The 24,429-nt window shown below is 53.2% G+C and overlaps 10 protein-coding genes across 10 annotated transcripts; 8 read left to right on the forward strand and 2 right to left on the reverse strand.

Moving 5' to 3' along the window:
* Nucleotides 1-414: 414 nt before the first annotated feature.
* On the forward strand, nucleotides 415-2,389 carry N7459_005649 (cytochrome P450; the record flags this gene model as incomplete). The annotated part of the gene is made up of 7 exons (XM_056944833.1): nucleotides 415-826; nucleotides 892-1,074; nucleotides 1,129-1,463; nucleotides 1,517-1,638; nucleotides 1,712-1,995; nucleotides 2,037-2,153; nucleotides 2,205-2,389. 7 exons carry the CDS (start codon nucleotides 415-417, stop codon nucleotides 2,387-2,389), a joined length of 1,638 nt encoding a protein of 545 aa, XP_056799168.1.
* A 1,571-nt stretch (nucleotides 2,390-3,960) lies between these two features.
* On the forward strand, nucleotides 3,961-4,527 carry N7459_005650 (uncharacterized protein; the record flags this gene model as incomplete). Its single annotated transcript, XM_056944834.1, has 3 exons — nucleotides 3,961-4,098; nucleotides 4,160-4,359; nucleotides 4,428-4,527. The coding sequence occupies 3 exons, from the start codon at nucleotides 3,961-3,963 to the stop codon at nucleotides 4,525-4,527; spliced, it is 438 nt and encodes a 145-aa protein (XP_056799169.1).
* Nucleotides 4,528-7,689: 3,162 nt separating this feature from the next.
* On the forward strand, nucleotides 7,690-8,013 carry N7459_005651 (uncharacterized protein; the record flags this gene model as incomplete). Its single annotated transcript, XM_056944835.1, has 1 exon — nucleotides 7,690-8,013. The coding sequence occupies one exon, from the start codon at nucleotides 7,690-7,692 to the stop codon at nucleotides 8,011-8,013; it is 324 nt and encodes a 107-aa protein (XP_056799170.1).
* A 315-nt stretch (nucleotides 8,014-8,328) lies between these two features.
* On the forward strand, nucleotides 8,329-8,632 carry N7459_005652 (uncharacterized protein; the record flags this gene model as incomplete). The annotated part of the gene is made up of 2 exons (XM_056944836.1): nucleotides 8,329-8,357; nucleotides 8,419-8,632. 2 exons carry the CDS (start codon nucleotides 8,329-8,331, stop codon nucleotides 8,630-8,632), a joined length of 243 nt encoding a protein of 80 aa, XP_056799171.1.
* A 138-nt stretch (nucleotides 8,633-8,770) lies between these two features.
* Nucleotides 8,771-10,058, reverse strand: N7459_005653 (alpha/beta hydrolase; the record flags this gene model as incomplete). The annotated part of the gene is made up of 2 exons (XM_056944837.1): nucleotides 8,771-9,590; nucleotides 9,652-10,058. 2 exons carry the CDS (start codon nucleotides 10,056-10,058, stop codon nucleotides 8,771-8,773), a joined length of 1,227 nt encoding a protein of 408 aa, XP_056799172.1.
* A 1,224-nt stretch (nucleotides 10,059-11,282) lies between these two features.
* Nucleotides 11,283-12,591, forward strand: N7459_005654 (WD40 repeat domain-containing protein; the record flags this gene model as incomplete). Its single annotated transcript, XM_056944838.1, has 2 exons — nucleotides 11,283-11,641; nucleotides 11,709-12,591. The coding sequence occupies 2 exons, from the start codon at nucleotides 11,283-11,285 to the stop codon at nucleotides 12,589-12,591; spliced, it is 1,242 nt and encodes a 413-aa protein (XP_056799173.1).
* Nucleotides 12,592-14,965: 2,374 nt separating this feature from the next.
* Nucleotides 14,966-15,393, reverse strand: N7459_005655 (uncharacterized protein; the record flags this gene model as incomplete). Its single annotated transcript, XM_056944839.1, has 2 exons — nucleotides 14,966-14,971; nucleotides 15,049-15,393. The coding sequence occupies 2 exons, from the start codon at nucleotides 15,391-15,393 to the stop codon at nucleotides 14,966-14,968; spliced, it is 351 nt and encodes a 116-aa protein (XP_056799174.1).
* A 1,335-nt stretch (nucleotides 15,394-16,728) lies between these two features.
* On the forward strand, nucleotides 16,729-17,869 carry N7459_005656 (maleylacetate reductase; the record flags this gene model as incomplete). The annotated part of the gene is made up of 2 exons (XM_056944840.1): nucleotides 16,729-17,254; nucleotides 17,322-17,869. 2 exons carry the CDS (start codon nucleotides 16,729-16,731, stop codon nucleotides 17,867-17,869), a joined length of 1,074 nt encoding a protein of 357 aa, XP_056799175.1.
* Nucleotides 17,870-18,134: 265 nt separating this feature from the next.
* Nucleotides 18,135-19,838, forward strand: N7459_005657 (2-(3-amino-3-carboxypropyl)histidine synthase subunit 1/2; the record flags this gene model as incomplete). The annotated part of the gene is made up of 1 exon (XM_056944841.1): nucleotides 18,135-19,838. The coding sequence occupies one exon, from the start codon at nucleotides 18,135-18,137 to the stop codon at nucleotides 19,836-19,838; it is 1,704 nt and encodes a 567-aa protein (XP_056799176.1).
* Nucleotides 19,839-20,519: 681 nt separating this feature from the next.
* On the forward strand, nucleotides 20,520-23,129 carry N7459_005658 (uncharacterized protein; the record flags this gene model as incomplete). Its single annotated transcript, XM_056944842.1, has 1 exon — nucleotides 20,520-23,129. One exon carries the CDS (start codon nucleotides 20,520-20,522, stop codon nucleotides 23,127-23,129), a length of 2,610 nt encoding a protein of 869 aa, XP_056799177.1.
* Nucleotides 23,130-24,429: the final 1,300 nt, after the last annotated feature.

A 24,429-nucleotide genomic window follows, 5' to 3' on the forward strand; every position in this document is an offset into this window, starting at 1 on the left:
AATTAACGGGGATCACTGTACCTGACTTAGTTTCACGATGACGCACTAATTATCTGAGTCGGCGAGGCCCTCCACACTATTAGAAACAGAGGAATGTGTGTTTGATGTGTACGTCTAATGACGACTATCTTGGCCCCCATCTCAAGGTTCAAAGATACCAGGTGTCATCAGATGCGTCATTCTTGATCTATATGAACACCTTGTACATCAAGGACCACTATCTATTCCTATTTCGGAATACTTCCGAACCGAGTTAGTCCCAGCGCCTGAGATGAAATCTCATCCCTGCTGGCCTCGTTGTTATTTAAAGCCGAGCGAAGGCGAGAGGTGCCGGACTAAACCACGTCCTTGCCTCACTCTTTTTTTTCTTTCGTTACTTTTTGCACAGGACTTCTGGTACTGTTTCTTCGAATCATGTTGCCACAATCTCCGAATGAACTCCCCGTTCTTGCGATCGTCAGTGGCATCAGTACCCATCTTCTCTTTTACCGCCATGGAGAGTGGGATCTCAAGAGCCACGTTATTGTTATCTCTTACATCTGTGTGACCCTTGGACTTGTTGCGCTGGAATATTCAGCGATCGTGGCCTCAGATTGGATCCTTGGACGATCCAACTGGGCTTTGGATATTGTGAAGTACCATGTCCTGGGCGTGTACGCCAGCATGTTGCTTTACCGTGCGGCATTCCACCGCTTGAACCGCTTCCCGGGTCCTTTTCTCGCTCGACTGTCCAACTTGTACGTGACCTCCTTGGTGGCCAAAAAGCTTCAACTCTATGATGTGACCGAAAAGCTCCATATGAAATATGGCGATTATGTGCGAGTCGGTCAGTCATACCCACACCCTAAAACGGCCCCCGTTTTGGTCAACTCACGAATTGCATATCTCAAGGCCCGACTGAATTGTCGGTTCGAGATCCAGCGGCCGTAAAGATGATTCATAGTTCCCAAGCAAAGGTCTCAAAGGGTGTATGGTACACCATTAGTGAGCCTCGGATATCGCTCGAGACGGATAGGAATAAAAAGAGCCATGCGCTGCGTAGAAAGGTTTGGGACCAGGGATTCAGCGCTCAAGGTACGGATCAGGACGGTGCTTTTCATTGGCATGGCTAATCGGGCTGTGAACTAGCATTACGGAGCTACGAGCCTCGCGTCTCGCACTATGCGACTCAACTCGTCAATGCTATAGATGATCGCATGGGCAGGCCCATGAACATTACTCAGTGGCTAAACTACTTTTCCTTTGACGTGATGGGTGATTTATCATTCGGCAAAGGATTTAACATGCTCAAAGAGGGCAAAGACCAGCATTTCCTCATCCAACTACGCGAAAACATGAAGGTGATTAGTCTTGGAAGCTATTTGGTCTGGTTTTTCCCCTTCTTCAAAAATATTCCAGGCCTAAACGCCGAATATTTGAAAAATGTCGGCTGGCTAGCCGAGCAGGTCGACCAGCGAATCAAGGTGCGTATTCTCCATGATATCACCTAGGCACGGCTAAAATCCTGGGAAAACAGAGCCCGCCTGAACATACCGATCTCTTTTCGTGGCTTCTCCGAGACTTCGAGAAAGGCCCTAAGACCAAGCATGATTATGGCAACCTGGTTTGCGACGCCGAGCTCATTTGCGTCGCTGGAAGGTACGGACTGCCTACTTGAAGCACTTTGGCTTACAATTAGCCTCAGTTGAGCTATTGACTGACCAAAATTCAGTGACACCACGTCTGCCGCGCTAACGAACATACTTTTCCATCTTGCAAAAGACAATTCGCTCTACCAGACTCTTCAAGCAGAGCTAGATGGATTGCAAGACTTATCTCAAGATAGCTTGAAGAAAATCAAGCTACTTGATGCTGTAACCAATGAAGCCCTTCGCCTACATCCAGTTGTGCCCTCTGGTGCACAGCGATTGACTCCACCTGAAGGTGTGCAAATTGGTGACACATACATTCCTGGAAATGTCATGGTCCGCGTGCCTATGCATGCTGTGTTCAGAGGTAAGTATATGTTTCATAAAATTACTCTATACCTATTAAAGTGTCCGCGCAATTAGATGAGCGCGCCTTTGCGCGACCAAACGAATTCATTCCTGAAAGATGGACGACACGTCCCGAGCTTATCAGAGACTCGTCAGCCTTTTTCCCTTTTGGAGGGGGTATGTATCCTGTCCATCTACCTTGAGAGAAAATACTGACTTGATTTCCAGCACCATATCTCTGCGCTGGAAAACAGCTCGCGTTGATGGAGATTCGTCGAGTGATCGCAGAGATATTGACTCGGTATAATATCTCGTTTCCACCGGACCATAGTGATGAGGCATTCTTGGATGGGAAGGTCGATGCGTTTACGTTGGTTCCTGCTCCTTTGAAGCTTATCTTCCGTCAAAGATAATCCTGGACGATGTTGCAATTGCAATTGGGAAGACGCCTTTGGTCTCAGGTTGTCTGTCAGTTAGATCGAACAACTCTCTCCATCTTAAAGCCTAACTCTGAGAAGCGCCGTAAACAGTGCCAGTCTGACTAAACCGACCGCTTAGTTGGATTCTTGGGCGGCGAAGGATCTTCCCGACGTCGTCATTTTTACCTCCAACACCATACAGCGAGGCTTGCTAACATGGTCCGAAACACGAAAGACACAGCATCGGGTGGGCGCTTTCCACGGGTCCATCTGGCTCCTTTTTCGATCACTTGCATTTGAAACTTAAATTTCACGTTTGTTGCTGGATGTTCTGAGGCCAAATTGTAGCCAAGTTTCTCCCGCCCCACTTATGTATTCTCTTCATTTCTCTCTTCTACTGCTGCCTATCGTCCCTTCTTTTGAATAGTCTTCTTCGTGTATTTGATCTCCCAGTACCGCACTTGCCAAAGAGTCAGCTTTCTTCTGCAAGGAGCACTCGCGAGGCAATATTAGCGTCCTGCCACCGCCCACTGGGCGCTGCATATACCTCGCCACGTCTGGTGGTGGCGTTAGCAGCTGCCGAGGATCCACGGCAGATGGCCCAGATCGAGCCTATATTGGCTGAATACCCAACAGGCAGGCATTGAAGGGCTCAGGTGGTCTTAATAAATGGGCAACTTGGCTGAGGGAGGTATTTCAAAGTCACCGCGTGCATGGTCTCCACGGGATCTCGCATTGAGATAGATATATTGGGATTGGGAGTTCCAGGTGCATGTAGTATGATGTGATTATGGTGTTTTGAGGTATGAAAGCCAGTAGTTCTCGGGAGGTGAGTCGAAATGCCGCTTCTGTGTAATAAATATTCATGGGCTAACCTGGTACCATCCAGCTATAAGATATATATATTTCTACCTACGACATCATTACAAAATGCCATATTTATTGCCAAATATTTGTATCTACATCCAAGTGCGGTGAGCAGTGTCTCTGTTTTGTAGTTTATCTCTGTTGTCTGACTCGCCCATCCTGACTAGACGGCCTGAAGCATTTATTCACTGCCCAGACTGGTTGCTGTTAAACCACCTGGACAAGTTCTCCGGGGATGAAGCCTGCGCTCGTCAGATCTAGATAATACAAGACATGACTCGAAAATTTCCAGTTGCACCATGTATACCAAAATCAGTCCAGGTCCTAGTTTATTTGTGGCAGAGATCTATGGCAGCCTAAGATGGGCGCATTACGACTTTCTGCCCCCATCTCCAAAAGAATTGTGCTCAATATATCCCCAGGTCACTCTGGATGCTAATTTTACCATTAACTAGGCTACGACATATATTCAGAGCAAAGAGTGTAGACGAGTCCGTGCGGAAACCGTGGTGCCTGAGACCGGGATCCTCGCGTAGCCGCCGCGTCCAACCGGGGCCAATTGCAGCGTGCGAGCAGCCAACCTGTTTAGCCCCCTCAACGTCGCGGCAGTGCTCGACAATTTCCGCTCCTCCCACATTCGTTGCCCCAGACCCGACAATCCAGTCTATAGATCCGATCCGATCCAAACCCGCCGCACAATGTGCTGCCCCTGCCCCACAGACTTCGGAGACGACTGGCAGCGGAAATCGCTCCGTCACCGGGGCGGCGCGCTCTTCGCGGCGCTCCTGGGCGCCATCATCTACGCAGTCAAGACGGAGAGCCCGCGCACGATCCAGGTATGGCTACCCCGATGATTTCCCCGCGGAGCTATCGCCGCATCGCTCACTGTGTGTCTAGTTGATGCTGCCCGCGATCTGGTCCTTCGTGGAGGGCGTTCTCCGCCAAAGCCGCATCAAGGTGCCTCTGCCGATCCAAGCGCTGTTCGACTTCGCCTCGGTCGTGTGGCTCGGCATGTACGCCTCCGTCCTGGTGTTCAGCTGGCTGTGGGAGCCGGGGAGCGGGGCCTTTTTCGTAGCGGCTTCGTTGCTGGTTGCCATGTACGCTTTCGTTTCTGGGCGGTTGCCAAGGCTAGGTGCTGACGACGGGCTAATCTGGGGCTTTGTAGGTACTTTCACGGCTCACTGTGTCTGCGTGCAGCGGTGCAGTTCTTGGAAGAATCCCGCGATCCGAGTCGGGATGCGATAGATCTTTCAGAGGAGGTATAGAACTGCCAAAGGTCGACGTGCGGTGATGCGCAATCTGGTTTTGGCCTTTTATTGTTGGGTAAAAAGTAAATAAACTATCCACCCCGAGCGAACATACAAGAACATGCAAAGGTTTGCTGGTTGTAGATGAGCTGAAGAGAAATTCGAAAAAGAGTATAGTTACGTTTCCAAGTCACAACATCCTGCAACTACATCAGAGCTGCGTATTCCTACAGCATGTCCGCGCTCGTGATATTTTTATCTCTCCTTCCTATTCGTGTCCCCGCAGGGGCTCTCAGAGTCATTCGAGCTTCACAATGGCCTCTGGTTGCTAACAAACCTTAGTCTTAGCCGTAGTCACGGATCGCCCAGGCTCGAAGGAACAGAGGGCCTTCCATCACGTCGCGCGGCCCTTGGTCATCAAGTAAGCCCTAGCTTCCGTTCGGTTGCCTTCCCACGCACACAGGTCGTTCTAGTGTCGCCGATCTCTGAGAAGATCCCCCGGCAGAAGCCAAGAAGTAATTTTAGGTGATGTGTCGACCTTTGTCGGGTCGAAGCTAACGTTTCAGGTGTGCGACTCTTGGGACGGTCAGCCCTGAGAGCGATGGGGTTCCTGCATCAGCGCCGAGGGGGGCGAGTCCCGCAGTGTGGAAAGTTTACAGCCACACGCGCGCGCAAAAAGAAAACATGCAAAAGAAAGCACGAGCTGACTCGAAACAGGACCTCAGCACCCGAGGATTCCCCGTTAGTGGTCGGGTGGCTTGTGCTTTCTTTCTTTGTGCTTCGCATCCCTTGTTCTGTCTCCCCGAGCCATTATTGCGTCGAGTCCTCGTGCTCGGTGGCCGGAAGGGGAGGAAGCTCGGCGAGGCCGAATCGTGGAGCTCGTATAAGATACGATTCTCAAGTTTTGATTCGCCGCCGGAACAATCAGAGCGTGCACACTACACCATTCCAGGGCTTCATGGTGGCTCCTTGCGAGGACCGGATCGCTCGGGAAAGAGCCTGTACGGGTAGGAGCTCTCTGTGATACTGCATGAAGCTTGAGCTCGGAGAGCATACTCTTTCCGGGCGCGACAGGATTTTGAAACTGCACGCGCACAAATCCGGGCAGGGACAGCACGGTTAGATCGCATAATCAGACCGCATGGGGATCGAGGGCGCATGGCAAATGCCTGAGCAGGCTCCAAGGCCGGAGGTTGAATTTTAGACTGGCGGCATTAGTCTTGTGGCTTGCAGCCAAGAACGTTGCGACGGCAACGTACAGCGGCACTTCGGCAGCAAGACAAGACCGAATGACGCCGTTGGAGAAAAGAAAATGAGTTTCGAGTCTTGCGTTTCAGACTGAGGCGTCCTGCCGTGCATTGGAGATCGCCAGTCGAGCAAATGTCGTTCCCCAAGGGATGATCAGCCGAGCGATCGCTGCCGGTTTGGGTGGCACCCTGCGAACTATTGTCGATGAACTCCCCCCTGGCAATGATGCGATTGGGCTATTGCTGACTGTGTGATACGTACGAAATCCAAAAGCCAGGGGGGTTCATTCGGCCTGCACGCTTTTCTTCTTTTTTTTTTGGTATGTGTGGTTCCCCTTTTTCCTGGTCTGTTTCGCAGACCTGAAGTAAACTGTCAGGGCTGCACCCCGCCGGGAATGGTCGTAGAGGTGGATGTTTCTGCATGCGTGTAGGTCAGCCTACAGCATCACCTGAGGCGAGTTGGTGATCGACCTCTAGAGGGGCCAAAAAGCCTTAATCCCGAGAGTCCGGTAAATGAGCCACCGTGGGATCGACACTGGGCGCGCTCAGCACCCTATACTCCATGGAGATAAGGTTGTCGCCGCTCGGGCCAAGCGTGCCTTGCATAGTGGACCTGCAACGTCGACAAACATGGCAAAGGGAGGCGGGAATGCATTCACGAGAACGCGTGGGAAAAGTAAGCGAATATTCTGAAACAACGGGTCCCATATGGCTTCTGTGGCTTTGCATCTCAGGGCGGAGCCATGAGGTCCTAACTCCGGTCCGCGTATACAATGCCATGCATACTTCGGGAGTGCTCGCGGATCAGACAACCGAGCTCTCTTGGCGGAGAAGACCCGTCCGCTCATCAGGCCGGGAATGGGGAAATTGGAGTGGATTCATTGAGCACCCAAAGGATCAATGAGGTGGTCCCCGGGCATGGTCCCCGTACTGCTTAATTTCGGATGCAGACCCAGTCGACCCGACGAGGTTGCTGACCTACTGGGCATAATGAGCTTCCTCCAATCATAGAATTCCGGTGTTTCGTAGGCTCGTCGATGCGTGAGCCTCTGGAAGAGCACGGCCCAAGCGACCCAGGCGCTCAGTGGCGCCCTACGCGAAGTGCACATTGCTGGGGCCTGCCTCATCCAGGTATCTTCTCGTCTGGACTCGTCATACGAAGAACAGCAGGGGAAAACCGTGCCGACAATCCACGTGCCCCCCTTTCTTGGGGAGAAAAAGGAAAAAGAAAGACCCCTGAAGACATTCTGAAACACGGCGTTCGCGTGTCGACGACGGTCATTTTCCGCATCTGTCGCCCATAGCATTCCGGAGGTTGGCATTATGGCTATGCAGAATGATTTCCATGACTCGTAAGGCTTAGACAATCGTGGCTGGTATGGAACTGCACCTGCACTGGTCCGCAAAAGCCCTCACGGGCAGATATTTCGTGTCGAAGATCAGCAGGGTCTCCCGCTAGAAGGGGAAATGAGAAAGCAGACTCGGGTGCGTAGCCCGAGATGCCGCCTTGCGTAGCCTAGAGGGCTGGCTCTCTTGTCGGGTTTGCGGCCTTCTCGCCGTGTTGCAAACCCCTGGGCCAGTGCGTGATCTCCATGCGATCGACCACGTTGGTCCCACGACATTGTTTCACCCTTGCAAAGCCATCCCACGCGAGGATTCCGCGTCGTGCAGAGCGCATTTGCCGCCCCCGTCGCAGATTGCGCATCACGAATGGTAGTGCCGGCCTTGTGTGGCCAGTCTAGACCGTGAGCGGATGACGTTCACTCCCCTCGGTCATGGCCCTTGTTCGATCTCTCACTGCAGATCAACCGTTGGACCTGCGTAAGTGCCTGTACCTGCTGCATCCAGGCTGCGTGCCCCTTGGCTCATTCCGCGACCTATATACCGCATCAGGATATTCCTGTGACTGAGACATGTGGCCCGCCATGTGCCGATGGCCCTGAAGGGAATGCCTGGGACTCGCGGTGCTCGGTCGTGGTCGGATATCGTGAAGGCCGGGTTCCTCTTACCCTCCTGGTGCGCCTGGGACCTGCCTCTTGGCCCCGGTTTCCTGCAGCTGGGCCAATCGCTGCGGGCTCTTCGCCTGTTCTGCGTGGCTTGGGGGTGGGTATGCACTTCCGGCTATCGTGATGGGGGCTCGCGTCCGCTGAGAGAATTTCACTGCTCCATGCTGACGACTCGGCGCAGGTCTGACGGCGGGAATGGTGTCACAGGCCCCATGGCCAGTGGGGCCGCCGTCGTGGTTGCTGCGAACTGATGATCCTTCCTTCATTCCTTTCTTCACTAACCTCGTCTTCGTCCATGTGGGCCGCGATGCAAGCACCTGTCGACCTCGCGTGTGTCAAGGCATGCTGTCGAGCTCAGCATAGCCTCACAGCTTGACTGCATATATAGACCTCGGGCTCCTGCCGCTGGACTGTCTTGACACACCATTCTGTCTATCATCACATCCATCGTTGCATCAAAGCGTTCTCCAGACCTCTGCCACGGCGTTCCAGCATCATCTCTTCCCATCAACCCACCTTTGCACCAGCCAGAGCGCAGCATCGTCTCACAAGTCGCATCAATCATCATGTCTATCCCGCAAACATCTCCTACCAGGTAGGCCATCTACATCTTCAAATGGTTGTATCCCAAGAGCTCACACGAGATATCCCGCCAGCAACCGCAATGGCACCGCCAACACCGCTCTGAGCCAGAACAATGTCAGCCAAGTCCCTCGGGCCAATCGCAACAGTGTTGAGCGATATGCCGGAGCGCCAGCATCCGAGGGGCCTTACTATGCCGGGGCCCGTATGGAAGAGCGGTCGACGCATCTCAATGGCCTGTCAAACCAGGTCAACGCCATGGACGACATCCTGAAGTCCGCCAGGTGAACGAACTGTGGATGCCAAAAGTGAACAAAGTGATATCTCTGTCTATGTATTATATCTATCGCACCCAGTGATCGTTTCTGAAAATATCTAAGCACATTACCAACCCGAAGCCAGACAAGCCAGAATACCCGAGCCTGTTCACAGTAGCTTCAAAATGTACGATGCCACTTCCTCATACTTGGTGCTGGGGAACTCGTGTCCTGCCTCGTAAAACTTGAATATGGCATTTCCACCTAGCACAGCCGTGGCATCGGTGACCAGCTGATCCTTGATGATGATGGGATCGTTGTTGCCACACAGGATGTGAACCTTATCGCTTGAAAGCCCTTTCTCACCCTGGCGGCCTGCTGTGAAGCTGTGCTGTGAGCTCAGATACTCTCCCAGCCGGGCCCAGTTATTCCATTGCCGCTGGCCTAGAATCGGGCCGTAGCGCATACTCGACATGAACGCATGCACAAATCCAGAGTGGCTGCGCACCTGCCATGCCACGGCTGAGGGGACGTTAATATGTGGGTATTCGCGAGACAGAATCTGAACCTGGGCCGCGCCTTGCGACGGGAGTTCCTCGGTAAGTGCGTCTGTCGCATTAAGCTTGTGTCTGATTGGTTTGGCGTGCACTAATGGTCCAGCTTGCAATCGCCGTCCCACCAGATACCCCAGGATGTTCTCGGGCATCAGGCCGCGAGAGTAAAGCAGACGGCTCTGTAAACTGATCTGGGATTCACGGATCAGACCAGAAGGGGCCAGGAGAACCAACGATGACAGCAGCTGCGGAAAGAAAGACGCAAAGGCAGCAGCGATGCCACCACCCAGGGAGTAGCCGACAAGGCAGAACTTCCCAGACTCGGCGCCCGTCCAGGAGATTGGCGAAGAGGTCAGGGCAAGCATAATCTGCGTCGCGAACAGCCGGTTGTCCTGAGGGAGATCGGCCGGGCAGTCGGAGTATCCTCGGCCGAACCTATGTTCGTTCCTGTAAGCAGCGGGCTCCTGCGGATTCCTTGATAGTGGATGAGACCTACAAATCAAAGAGCATCACCCGGCAGCCCCGATCCACCAACGCATGGGCCAGCCCACCGAGTGCGATGCAGGGCGTCGTGATGCCATGCACGAGCAGCACCTTTGGGCCATCTTCCCGGCCCCATTCATAGACTCGGAGTGAGCCGTACGGGCTGGCCACATCGCGTGCGCCGGGGAGCACATCATGAGGGAGAGGGAGTTTGCGATTCTCCTCGTCCGACAAAGTGGAGAGAACAGTCGTGCGGGGCGAGGGGAGGACCGGCTCCGAAGACTCGCCAGGGCTGAACAATGAGCGAAGAAGGATGCCCAGGGTGAATGAAGCCCCTGTCACTGCCAGCAGGGGAAGTTGTGTTCGCTGGTTGGCCCAGGAGTCGGAGAGGAAACCCACGGTTTGGTGGTACAGCGCCATGGTCACTTCGGGCTCAACCCTGAACTGGACAAGTTCGGTCGGTGCAAGATAGAAATGAATAAGCGAGGTTCTGGGCTCTGACAGCGAGATCACGACCGCGAAATGATGCGATGGGGGATGGGAAGGACAGAGCGGCGAGACGCCTGGGCTGAGAGACCGAGGTCCATGTGGCCGATCACTGATAAGAGCGGCTTTGTCGGTTATCAGCCCAAAAATAAACAACGTCATCGGCTGTTTTTCTTCCATTAACTAGTTAACTAGTTATTACTAGGACAACAAAGCACTCCCCAAACTACCCTGTCCGATTGAAAAGTCAAATATCAAGGAATGTAATTTTAGCTCTGGTCGTTGTTCCCAGTGCCAGCATTGCAGGATGTGCGGCTCAAAGCTCCATGCAACTAAAATAGGCGGTCTAAAGCTCTGATCATTAGTACTTGTACACCTCGATCTGCAGTCTCCTCTTCCCAAATAATATGTTCAGAAATATAGCCTAGATGTGACTAGCTATATACCATCAGACCATTCTAGCCATAGGGTTGACCACCAACGGCCAGCTGAGTAGAGAGCATCTTGCAACTAAATCATCTCGGCTAGCCTCGCGATAACTTCTGTGCCACATGTATGTCCAACCGCTATGCGGACACTTGCGAGCCGGACGGCTGCGACTTGACCATATCCCATGGGCAATGCCAGCCTCCTTGGCCCAGACAAGAACAGTTGATACTCAGATACTCATGCGACCTCAGACGATCGTGTTGGGACAGCTCATTACCAGCTACCCATCAGTGCCAAAGCAGTCATTTTGAGCGAGATCGAGCACGAAAACCACCTAGTGGGTAGTCGATACTCTAACGATGGAAACTCGCCCTCTGCATAAGTAGGCGGACCCTGCATGACAAGAGATTTGAGGGAGGCAGTCACGAAAGGGTCAATATTAGCGAGCTTGGGAATGGTAGTAACCTTGGAAGACTTTCTTTAGTTAGATTTTCTTTGTAATGACGGCTGCTGGATGCGTGCTTGTAACTTGGTCGCAGTTGCCCGTTAATGCGGAGCGGGAGGCGGAAGATCTTCGGCCCGCCCCATCAAAAAAAGGGCAGCTTTCAAGCTTCACTTCCGCCAAGTTCAGTTCGCGCGTCCAATTGAACGAAAAAGCCAAAGAAAGCTCTGAAAGTATTTTCTGCTACTGTGTAGCAGCAGTTGCAGCTACCAGCTCAGTGCGCAACCATGTTCGACACCGTATGCACGCTCCCGCTCTCGTCGGACCTGTTCGCTCAGGCCATCCACCCACGTGAGCCGGTCGTCTCTGTCGGACTGGCTGCGGGCCATGTTCAGACCTTCCGATTGCCACCAGAAGAGGTCAACAGTGAGGATGATGCAGCATCACATTCAGCTGCCAGGAATGGGAAGGGCCATATTGATACCATGTGGAGAACAAGACGGCACAAGGGGAGCTGCCGGTGCTTGGGTTTTGGAGTTGATGGCGAGACACTGTATTCTGCAGGCACGGATGGTCTGGTGAAGGTCGCAAAGTCCGAAACCGGGCAGGTGGAAAACAAGATCGCCATTCCACTTGAGAAGAACGGGTGAGAGGACTACATCTTGACTGACCGAGCTTATTGTGACTGACTCCTTTGCTTTTCGGGAAACCAGATCCATTGATGCGCCGACTGTGATCCACGCTCTTTCTCCCCAGACCCTTCTGCTTGCGACGGACTCGAGTGCTTTGCACCTCTATGACCTGCGCATTCCCTACTCGCGTGTTTCTGCCCGGCCTGAGCAGTCCCATCACCCCCACGATGACTTCGTTTCCTCTCTGACTCCTCTTCCAGCCTCTGACACCAGTACCTCTGGCTTCAGCAAGCAGTGGGTCACCACTGGTGGAACTACCCTGGCGGTGACAGATCTACGCAGGGGAGTCCTTGTGCGCAGTGAAGATCAGGAAGAAGAACTGATCAGCTCGGCCTATGTAGGTGGCTTGCCATCCAGCGGGACTAGCCGCGGAGAGAAGGTGGTTGTGGGTGGCTCTAGCGGTATACTCACATTGTGGGAGAAGGGTGCGTGGGATGACCAGGACGAGCGGATTTATGTGCAGCGCGGTGGCTCTGAAGGGGGCGAGTCAGTGGAGACTCTGACCGCGGTGCCCGATTCGTTAGGCCGTGGAAAGCTACTGGCAGCCGGCCTGGGCAATGGTCTGGTCAAGTTCGTCCGCATTGGCCCTAACAAGGTTGTTTCCGAGGTGGTTCATGATGAGACCGAGGGGGTCGTTGGCGTCGGATTCGATGTTGAGGGACGTATGGTCTCTGGTGGTGGACAGGTGGTCAAGGTCTGGCATGAAGCTGTGGGAGCCGGGGGCGCCGGGGATGTCATGGCCGGTGGGAAACACATGCTCGGCGACAGTGATGACAGTGATGACGACGATGACAGCGACAAGGAGGATCAACAACAAGACAACAACCGCAAGAAGCGGAAGAAGGTTAAGGGCAAGGACCGCCGTGGTGGGCAACATGTCATGGCCTTTCACGATCTGGACTAATGCTCCATCACCACATTATCTGATACCCACAGTCTGCAGATACAAAATACAAAATGATGCGCGTTCATGGTGTCGCGGCCGGTCCTGTTTGCTCTCCACTAGGAGGGTGGTGGCAGATGGGCTTGCAGCGACTATATAAAACTTGGCACGCTAGTAGTAAACCAGACCCATCTGCATTGTCATTCTTGGTTATGGTTCTTACCTCGCTCTAGGATATACTTACTGCACTCCTGTCATCCCCGATGAAGAGTACAAGCCTGGCTATGCGCAATTACCGAGAGACCCTGAGAAGACAGTGTTTTGTTCCCTTGCAGTTAAGGATAAGAGGCTCGAAGAGCCTACTCGCATTAGAATTTTCTCTCAAACCACGAACTGGCATAGGAAATCGACGCACTGCTCGGCATGCTGATTGAATGTCCACGCAAAAAGGATTTATAGCGGGATTTGCCCTCTGCCTTTTTGGCTTTTGAACGGCACGGCTGTTAATAGTCAATGGAAATTGTTCGTTATGTTAAGAGTAACAAAGTTGGCATTTTGTGTCAAATTGTCCAGCTGTAAAAATTGAATGTAGAAATATGTGATTCCGAAAACAGATTCCGAAGACGCCTTATAATTAGCTGCTCTAGCTTCGTTTGATAGCACCGTCACTCAAATTTCGACAGACTTGACAGTCTTGCTTGTAGCTACCCAGGTAACAGGGAAGGATTTTTTGTCTCGGTACTCTGTGAACGCCAGGTACTTTGTAATTGAATGGCTGGCAAATCAGCTACCGAACATACAAATGTCTTTTGAACCGCATTGCTCCTTGATATCCTTAGCGAGGTCATCAATTCGCGTGAAGTGAGCGATGAGGTTGTGTTCGTACCCAGCAATGATCATACTAACCACTTCACCAAAAGGCGTGCATAGGAGGCTTCCTGAATCACCCTTCATCGCAGCATGCCCATGTTCAGTAAGCCCAACGATGCTGTATTCTAGAGTGGACTTCCCATTCTCAACCTCAGCCACTTGGAACCCATTATACCTGACTGTATTGCGCCCAGACCGATACCCTTGGAATTCGAGCCAATTTGACAAGTCGTCTCTATCCAGATCTGAAAGTCTTTCTGGCGACGCTATTTCCTGCAGAGCTAGTCCGTCCTCAAGCTTTATATTGTTAGTCATCAACGAAGCCAAGTTTAAAATACTGGGACAATGTGAGCAGGTTAGTTACCTCATTTGAAGGTCTTCGTTTCAAAATAGTTATCAACCGTGATAAGGGCCCAATCAAGATTGGTGGGATGATCTTTGCCCCATCGTTATCTGAATACCACCATTGGGCATCCGTCCGCAGCTGGGATAGCGACTCTGAGCAACCCACTTCAAGGATTAAACTTTAAGAACTTGTTGTCCTGCATTTTTTGAGCATTCAATGATAATGCATGCAGGAAATTTCAAAGAGAGAGGAAGAGGAAGAGAGAGCGCGAGCAAGCTATCTACATGGCAGGGCCGACGGTCTGCAAACCTCAGGCAGCCGCCATCAACCTCCAACCACCAGTCAGGCTCCTTCGCTAGGCGCTGGCGATCTACCCGCTTTGATTCCCCAGTGGGTGGTGTGAGGCTCATCTAACGAAGGTATTTCACAATCCAGCATCTGAAGTGCTCAATAATAAACTGTTCAGCGATAGTGCGACACATCGACAGCAGGATGCTGAGGATTTGGGCCCTTTGGGCACCATTTAGATAGCTCTCAGATCAGAGGATCTTCCATCCTCACTCTTTCTCCCCGGTGCACTATTTTTCTCTGTTGCTGCCTGCTTTTTCAGGTTTCCTGCGTAGTTTCATCTTTTCTTTGACTAGATAGACGCGATCTGGCACTCGATACTTTGGCACTCGATACAGGTCATCCATGTCGGTATCTCTTTCATTGTTATCCTCTCATCGCATGGTTGACTAATTGCCTTCCCAGGACATGACACCTTTATTCCACATTCCAAAGTCTCCGGGTTTTGACGTGCTATATTAGAATTATCTTCGGCTGCTCTTGAATCGCATCTTCAATTCTCGCTGACCTCACCAAAATGATTCGGCTGTACCATAGTCTATCCATAAAGGACAGAATGATGAGTAGAGTGATCAGCACAATTAAAGAAGGAAAAGAGGATGGATTATGATGACCAAGTGAAACAAGGCATCCATGGATACAAACTGGACCCGACCCTGCAACGCATCCTTAAGATCCCAGGCTCAACGAAGGACAATCATATCAAATACAGTACATATATGTATACAGCCAAGAGCAAATGGCACACGATCTGTACAATCCATCACACTGCGGTCATCCACAAAGGAGATCATGTTCGATGATCATGACCTTGTCTCATTCCGGTTCCACTTAGTGCTACCGTGACAGTCAGTAACCGACTCACCAAGGCTAGGGTATACTAGAAAGACTGGCTGGACAAGAGTTTAACTTACCTTGTGCATAGAGAAAGACAGATCACTCTGGGTTGGATCGCCGGTTGTGTCTTGGCAAATATTGGTAGGCGGGCTATAGAGTCTATAGACTTCACGGGGACCACGCATGCTTCCAGTCCAGACAGAGAAAGTCCAGTTGGAGCCGTATTGGGCCACAATTGAAGGGTAGAATTTGCCGGTGTCAATCGCTCCGGCGAGGCCACTGCCTGGTGTTACAGTGTCATTGTCACCAGACCAACTCTTCATTGTGCCTTTGCAACCAGATTGGGAGAAGGCTTCGACTGTCCATGCAGAGGCCGAGGCCGCTCCAGCCAAGCCGAGCAAAAAGGGAAGGTTGAAGTGCATCTTGAGGGGCTGGTAATTGTGGTATAAAGAGAATAATGTATCGATCAAAGATGAGAACCAAGGGCGATTCTACCACAGTATTTATAGGGCAACTGCGCTTAGTTGTTGAGAACGTGCGTTCAGTATATCAGTCCCAAGAAACGCGAAATCCTTTATCTATGGGGCTAATAGGGCCAAATGCGCGGTGTTCGCATCCATATCTGTAATCAGCATACATAGTGTTCGCACCTATGCCTGTAATCGGTATACACCCATTCCTGTAATTGGTATGCCTGGGCCTGATCTGCTTAAGCACGCCGTCACTTATATTTCCGCCCCTGTAGATCGGTGAAACATTGTTAATCATCATAATCCTGATTTGACACCAATAACGATGGATCTCTTCTGTTTAACGTTCCGGTCCGCTTAGCTGTGGGTTTCGCCCCCGCCCTTGCATTACAAGTCTGCCTTGAGCTTCTCCACAATGAAGAGAAGGTGTATACGTTCCTCCCAGTGAGTGTATGGGGAAGGGGAAGACTGTGTGCGAGCTTCTCCGGGAGTTTGAATGTGAATTTGGGTGGGGCGCCTTGCCTTGTCAGGCTGTGTCAAAGGGAGTATCAACACCGTCGTCTGTTTGACAGATCCCTAGCGAGGACTAGTGGTTGTGCCCCTGAGATCATTAAATAGGAGTCTGGTTGAGTGGCGAGGGTATTAACGGGTTTCCTAGTCATTACCACAGAGCAAGAGGAATATGGCCTGATAACGTCGTAACAATTGAGCGCCGAGATAAACGTGTAGACAGTCGAGAAAAGGAGGAAACAGAGAGATCTGCACTGAATCGAGAATCGGGGAAGAAACTGAATGCACTAGAAAAAGAAAAAAGGAAACCTAAACACTGAGACTATCTACACTACGTGTTAGGAGGGCTCAACTACATTTGCGCTCGGCTTGACGGTGATCAGGATGCTGGGGGCTAGAACGTATGGCATTAACATACGTTTCAGCCTTGCGGCGGTATTCTGGTCATTCTCCTGAATACATATTTATGCTCCGCTTCGCTCCTCAAGAAATACGCCCGAGTCTAAGCGAGGAATCCCTTCGGAACAACCTTGGAAGGTATTCGCACCGATGGCGGCGCTGGAAAATATCAAAAATCTTGTTGCAGAGCTCACTACAGCTGATAGGAGATTTCCGCGTTGGGAAATGAAGATATCGGGAAGCCAGCTCAAACTGAACTGCCGAACGCCACAACCCCACGGCCCCATGACATCGACTTTCAATCCGATCGCGGTGAGGCATGAGGAACATCGATTATAAGCTTGCATTGGCCCTGTATTCAATAGCGAATCACCTGCCATGGACGCCTTCGAGTACAACACTCATCCCGGTCGTGTCGTCTTCGGCAGTGGGACGCTACAGAAGCTCCCCGAGGAGATCGCCAGGCTGCAGGTGAAGGCACCACTGGTGCTCTCCACGATGCGCCAGGTCGGCAAGGCAGAAAGCGTCAAGAATGTGCTCAAGGGCCAGGTGGCTGGCATCTTCAGCGAGGCCACCATGCACACTCCGACCCATATCACCGACAAAGCGCTTGAGTATGCCACAACTCAAGGCGCCGACTCGGTCATCTCTATTGGCGGCGGCAGCACGATTGGTCTGGGCAAGGCGATCAGTGTTCGGACCGGCTTGCCTCATATCTGCGTTCCGACGACCTATGCCGGCAGTGAGATGACGCCGATCCTAGGCGAGACTGCCGATGGTCTGAAGAAGACGCGTTCCGATCCGAAGATCCTGCCCGGCACGGTGATATACGATGTGGACCTGACACTGACTTTGCCGGCAGCTACGAGCGCGTCTAGCGGTGTCAATGCAATTGCTCATGCTGGTAAGTTTCGTTCCACCGAGTGCTTTGCAAGTTCCTGGAGCTAATGTGTCTCGTTCCCGTCCAACAGTCGAAGCGCTCTATGCTCGCAACACCAACCCCATTATTAACATGATGGCCATTGAGGGTACCCGGGCCCTCGCCTCTGCTTTGCCTGAGATTGTTGACAATCCATCATCGCAGTCCGCTCGGTCCCGCGCGCTGTATGGCGCCTGGTTGTGTGGAACCTGCCTGGGCAGCGTCGGCATGTCCATCCATCACAAGCTGTGCCACACCCTCGGCGGTAGCTTCAACCTCCCTCACGCGGAGACCCATACCGCCGTTCTTCCGCATGCCATCTCATACAATGCCCCCAAGATTCCTGGGGTAATTAAGCAACTAGCAGAGGCTCTGCCGGAGAGCAACGGTGATGCGATCTGCGGTCTGAATGTGCTGCTGTCAAAGTTGAAGGTGAAGCGCGGCCTGAAGGACTTCGGTATGAAGGAGGAGGACGTGGACAAGGCAGCCGACATTGCTGTCTCCAATCCATACTGGAACCCGCGCGCGATCGAGCGCCCTCCCATCCGCGAGTTGATTCGCCGTGTGTGGGCGGGTGAGCCGGCGCGCGCCGACTTGTAGATATAGCCATCTAGGGCTCTGCTCGACACGAATAACAGATTACGACACGCCTTAGTTCAAAGTAGAGATATAGTCAGCTGTATGAATCCTCAATCCTCCCCTGGCGCGCGGTCGAGACATGGCTGGGCCGCTGCCAATGGGCAGATGTGTAATTCTGGTTATCGGCGGGGGGAAGTGGGGGATTCGTTTTCTGCTCCAAAAATTTTGGATTTCCACTCAATCACTCAGTCGCACTTCGCCTCACCACAACCCACTCTTTCTCGCTATGGGCACCGAAATGGAGGCAGCCCCGGTGCTGTCGACTCCTGACGACCGGATTCTCGAAGCAACCGAGCCAGTGGTTTCAAACGACGCGACAAAACGCCTGTCCGATGACGAACTCTCGATCACCTACGATATCGAGCGCACGCTGAAGGAGATCCGCCAGGCGAGATACAAGCGAATCGCTCTACAGTTTCCTGACGATATGCTCCCCGACGCTCCGCGAGTCTTCCAGCTACTCAGCCGGGGTCTCAACTCGCAAGACATCTCCAATGCGAATGGCTCGCACCCCGCCAGCCAGACCAACGGCACCACCGACACAGAGGCAAACATCGCGCAATCAGTGGCCCAGATGTCTGTGAATGACAATGACGAGAAGTGGTCCCCCCGGTTGTATATTCTGGCCGACACGTCCTATGGCACCTGCTGTGTGGACGAGGTGGCAGCAGAGCATGTGGATGCTGACGTCGTCGTGCACTACGGGAGGTCTTGCTTGTCGCCCTCGGCGAGACTCCCTGTCATCTACGTCTTCACACACAAGGCCTTGCCGATTGACCCCGTCGTGGAGGCATTCAAGAGCACTTATCCCGACCTGGCATCCCCAGTGATTGTCGCGGCCGATGTTACCTTCTCCGACCACGTTCCTACCGTATATAGCCGTCTAGTGGAGGCGGGGTATACCAACTTGTTTGCTACAGAGCTGGTCCATGAACCCTCATCGGCGATTCCCAATCGTACCATTCCTCCAACTGTCCGCGAGGCGCCGGAAACTCTCTCCGACTGGCAGCTTTTCCACATCTCCGACCCGCCAACCGCCCTCTTATTGACCCTTGCATCCCGCGTTGCTGCCATTCATATCTACCCCACAAACAACCTAGGCAACGGGGGTGTCAAGCCGCTACCAGCATCGACTGCCGCCGCGCTGCGCCGACGCTATGCCCTCCTGACTTCCCTGACGACCGTGCCCATCTGGGGCATCCTGATCAACACGCTTAGTGTGAAGAACTATCTGCATATTGTGGATCATGTGAAGGAACGGATTGCCGCAGCAGGAAAGAAGAGTTACATGTTTGTGGTGGGCAAGCTCAACGCGGCCAAGGTCGCCAACTTCAGCGAGATTGGCGGCTGGGTGGTCATTGGTTGCTGGGAGAGCTCTCTCGTCGACAGCAAGGATTTCTGGAAACCGGTGATTACCCCGTTCGAATTGGAATTGGCTCTCAAGGGCGACGCCGAGCGAGTGTGGACCGGGGCGTGGCAGAGCGACTTTCAAGCCATCCTCGACCGGCCTGCTACAGGGTCCGAGGACGAGGAGGCCTCAGCAAACGGTGCCAGCGCGGATGAGGAGGAGGAGGATATGTCGGAACCCGAGTCAGCACCGCCCGAGTTCGACCTGCGCACTGGACGATACGTTTCGCATTCCCGTCCGATGCGGGATCCCGCACCCCGCGCCTCTGCCCAGATTGATGGATCATCTGGGCCATCCGCTGCTAGGGCGCTGGCTCGGCGGGCTAAGGGTGATCTAGCGATGATCGGCAGCGCCGTATCACCAGGAGCCGAATTCCTGCGGTCCCAACGGACATGGAAGGGGTTGGGGAGTGATTTCGACATTCGATATGACGAGGAGGATGCGGACAGTACCTTGGTGAAGGAAGGGCGCAAGGGCATCGCGAGGGGCTACACCGTTGGCGAATCAAGCGAGAAACACTAGCCGCTTGGGGCTCTTTGCACCGGAGGCGGTTGCGACGCTGGCTTTTCCATGCACCTAGCAGATGCTAGTCGAGGCGCGGTCGCCAGGACAGATAGAGTCGCTGTAGTTACGCACAATCGGGACCCAGCCGTGGGCGAATGCTAAAAAATCGGAGACGTGTATATAGACAATGCCACCTCCATAGGATCGCGAATTGACTCCAACCGTTGGCGACCCAACGTATCACATGACGCTGCAACGGGCGCATCCGGCGCGAAGTTGATTGTCGTTGCGATCTCCATTCAATTTCCCGCTTGATTCGGTCTCGTCGCTGCATCTCGTGAGACGTCGCGGCTCGATTGCCAGCTCGTATCGCTCGTCCCCTCTTGCCATCCTTCTCTCCCCTCCCTCGTTCCCCCTTCGGATTCCCGATCCGCGCCCTTGCAATCCACCTTATCCAACTCCAATCCTTCACGTTTGATGGCCTTGCATGGTGGCTTGCCTTGAGATGTGATTGCCCATACCTTGTCCTCAGCCCATCTTATCATGCGCTGCACCTTGACTCAACCCATCCGCGACGACCTCGCGTCCCCTCAACCCTCAACGTGAAAGAGTGCGAGGCGACCGGCGAGAAGCGACAGCCGACAAGCAACGACGCACGCCTTCATCCAGGCCGGGGTGAGGCTTCATCACGACGGCATCATGGTGGAGGACTTCGCCCACCTCGCTGCGGTCGAGCAAGCGTCCCAGCAGCTGGTGGAAACCGCCCTCCAGCACTCCGTTCTCCCCGCCGCGCGACCTCTTTCTCTCTTCGAGCGAGTCATCACCACCAATGCCCCCATTCTCGAATCCCTCCTGCTCCAGCTACCCACCGATTCGATCCTCAAGCTCTATCATAGCTCCCATTACCTCCGCTCCTTCCTCCGCTCCTATCCGACCGCATGGAAGTCGCTCTCGTTCCGTCTGCTCTACCCGTCGGGTACCTTGCCTGCTACCCGGATCATCGTTCCGGGCATGGCAGACCCGGAGACTCAGCGCCAGTCCCGACCGTATGCCCTGGATCAGCTCTTGATGAATGTAGTGATTCCATTTAGCGGATGTCTCAAGAGCCTGGAACTCGATAATACAGCCGTCTCGGGGCAGATTCTCACATCAACTGTGCTCCATGCACGCCGGGAAACGTTGGTGCACCTCTCCGTTCGTGGGTGCAAGAATGTCTCCCTGAAATATCACATCATCCCGTATCTCACCATGTACGGGCTGCAATACGATCTGGATATGGAGAACAACATCGGCAGCTCTCCGTCGACCAAACGGCTTGCGCTGAAGAGTTTATACGCGTACCGCTGCCGTCATCATCGCCGCCGGCCGTACTTGTCTGCTTCGCTCTTGCGCAAGGACTCTGACTCGGAGCCCACCCATGAACTAGTCAATCTCTGCCACAAGCTGGGCATCTGGACTGACACCGCCTGGTGCACAACGCCTGCCGGCAGGTGTTTCCGCAGGCGTGGATATGTCTCCATGCGAGTCCCACAAGGGTCGCCGGAAGTGTGGGTGGTCTTTGATAGACTCTGGCGATCCAAAAACTGGATCGGCCCCGTGGATCCTTCCGCAGAGAAGCCGTACCTACATGACGGTAAACTCTGGGAGAATGGTGATACCGGCTGTTATGGTGAGGCTATCGGCACTGGCGAAGGGCTCGACATGGGCGAGGGCAAGATGACACCGGCCCATTTGCGCCGTAGCCATACTCGATTTATCGAGAATGTGAAATGTGACAGCTGCCTCGAGGACATATCCGAGCGTTGTGAGCAGTGCAGCATCTTGATGCATTGCGTAGGGTGCCGAAAAACGCTTTGTGCGAGCTGTGCTTACGAACGGCCGTACCTTCATCGGGGCATCTCTTCTGTGGCACCAGGAATCGACAACAGCCAACTCACTACACCAGCTTCGCTCTGGTGGGCACCCGGGGCAACACTTTCTCCTAGCTCAATGCAGGATCCTGTTTCCAACCCAGTAGACAACACAATGTTTCACGGGGCTCCACCGACGACACATCCTGCTCTCAAATTCCACTGGTGCTGCACTGAACCCATCTTTTCAGGAGGCGGTGGCATCAGTATTGGCACGCCTAGTCGGGATGTGGACCAAGTCCGAGCTGTGCCTTTACCCCGCGGTCAAGGCTGGGAAGACCTCGAATATACTGTTAGCGAGTGGAGCAAGACGTTCCCCAAGTACGCTTACGGTGACCCAAGCAAACCAGACTACTCGCTGGAGACCGGCCACCTTGCCATGATGAAGTGGTTGCTAGGACCGCCAAACCGACAAGTCTCACCATGCCCACGCAACTTGTGCCAGGAATGCTACGATTCGCCTCAGTGGAAGGTTCATTGCAAGAGCTGCTCCAAGCCTCTCTGCATCGAGCACGACCTCCGCGGCCTTCGTTTACGGATTTGCGGGTACCGAGACCTTGCCTTTGAGAAGCTATCCATCCAGACCAAATCGGCGGCCAGCTCTTCATCTGCTAATGCACCGCCCATGAGTCAACTTAGCCAGTTTCCTGGATACGAGCTACCATTCCGAACTCAACGGCTCCTCGACTCCGCCAACAGTAGCTTCATCGACGACCTACAGGGCGATGGTTCAGCATATGACAATGGCCCCGAAGGATCTAGTGGAGACCAGTCTCTTTTTCCACGAAATCCCACTCGTTCCTTCTCTGCCCCACCTTCCAATCATTCGGGGTCATCCTCACCATCATCCTCGTACTTTGAATCCCCATTTGAACCCCCGCGGTGGCAAGGATGCCAATCCTTCTTCTGCCCTCAGTATCGGGCTGTCGGTGATCAGCGCCAACGCTGTCCCAGTTATCTCCGTGAATGCAAGGCCTGTGCGGTCTATGTCTGCCAGGATTGCGTGCAAGCCAACCCGCCCTGCAAGTGCACCTACTGCGAGGAGAACTATCTGTGCCCCAACTGCATGAAAGTCCGTGCTACTGACGGCAAATGCCGACGTCGCGAGGAGGAGAAGGCGCGGAGGGAGCGGAAGTGGAAAAAAGACATGCAGGTGCTGGAAGGCATCTTGGAACTCAAAGTTGCCAACGAAGTGGCTGAATTTGCGGGTCAGTTCTTTAACCTCATCGAGGAAGTCTCCGATGGCACTATTCCCCCCGATGTTCCCATCGACATGAATGAATTGGGGGAACCGAGGACACACGTCAATCAGAGTGTGCCGTTGGCCTCCGGTGCGGACCTTGGAGTCCCTCTGCTCTTCGGGTCTCACCAAATCGTCCAATTCTACGAGTCCGATTAGGAACAGTTTTCGATCAATCACGGAAGCTCCGCCTTTGCCGGGATACCCCTTACCAATCCTGGCCAATCTGTTTCCCTTTTTCTTCTCCCTTTTTCCATCTTTTCTTTTTCCCACATCCCCCCTCTCATCTCCCATGATCTCGGTCATTCAGCGATCTACAACATACCACGGCGCTAGCGGTGACATTCTTCCATCGTTATCTCATTTTCTTCCACCCCCCTCTATTTCCTAATGTGGAATCTGTTTTCCGAAGCGATCTATGCATTGGGGGAGCGAATACCATGGCCAACGAGCCAGGCGTTGCAACATGGCGGAGCACATCTACGGACATCATCATAATTCTTGTTTTGCTTTTCCCCTTTGTTCTCACCCCCTCCTTTCGATTCGGACCAAGGCTGCAGACGGGGCACCGAGCGCCCATCTCCCCTTGGTTCGCAGGTTTGCAGGCACGCAAATCGGTCTGACGACGTGGCTGGCCAATGGATGCAGGCACCGAGCCAGCGCTTATGATCTCCTTTTCCAGTTGCCCATTTTTCCATTTTTCCATTTTCCCATGCGCCGGGCTGGACGACTCGCGCGTGAATTAGAGCGGGTATGGTATGGCATAGTTGACTGGCATTTATCTTTTCCATCTTATCTCTTTCATGATTATCAAGGGAGATCAGGCTTTTACTCAGGTCATATATCGTTATCTTTTAGTGATGAATCAACTTGTGCCTGTGTGAAGATGAAGCCGTTCCTCTTGTCTGCCCGTAGCATACCAGATGGTCTTTTGCAGTGACTCATGCGCGTTAGCACGCAGACCCTGTTTCAGCTTGAGTGAATATTCATCAACGGGGCTATGTCGTGACTGGTTTATGTCTATCTACTGCGGTGAGGTGACTAGACCCACGCAACGTGAGTGATTGGTTGGTGTTTACTTCCCTGTATATGCTCACTTGGTGATCTACATCGATTATCAATCTTCTACTATGGCATTCTCATCACAGAAAGGGTTCTGCTCAAGAATGCTCGTGACGGTGGGGCAGCTGATCGAGAAGTGACTGCTCTCGTCGCTCTCGCTCTCGATCTCGTCCCTATCATAACGCAGATGTATGATCGGAGACCAGGGTCACCCACCACTTGGAATAGAGTCCCGTATTCCTGCACCGTCCGAAGGAAGAAATGACAGGATCACGATCGACACGGACGTCACGGTCTCAAATCCGCACTGACGTGGCAAGCGCAAAAAGCACCGTGACAGCTCTTGAGCCTCTGCACCCAGTCCATCGGTGACACTATCCGCCTCTCTGAAGGATAC

Source organism: Penicillium hispanicum, assembly GCF_028827665.1.
Source record: "Penicillium hispanicum strain IBT 35686 chromosome Unknown utg000005l_segment0_segment0, whole genome shotgun sequence".
Taxonomy (NCBI): Eukaryota; Fungi; Ascomycota; class Eurotiomycetes; order Eurotiales; family Aspergillaceae; genus Penicillium; species Penicillium hispanicum.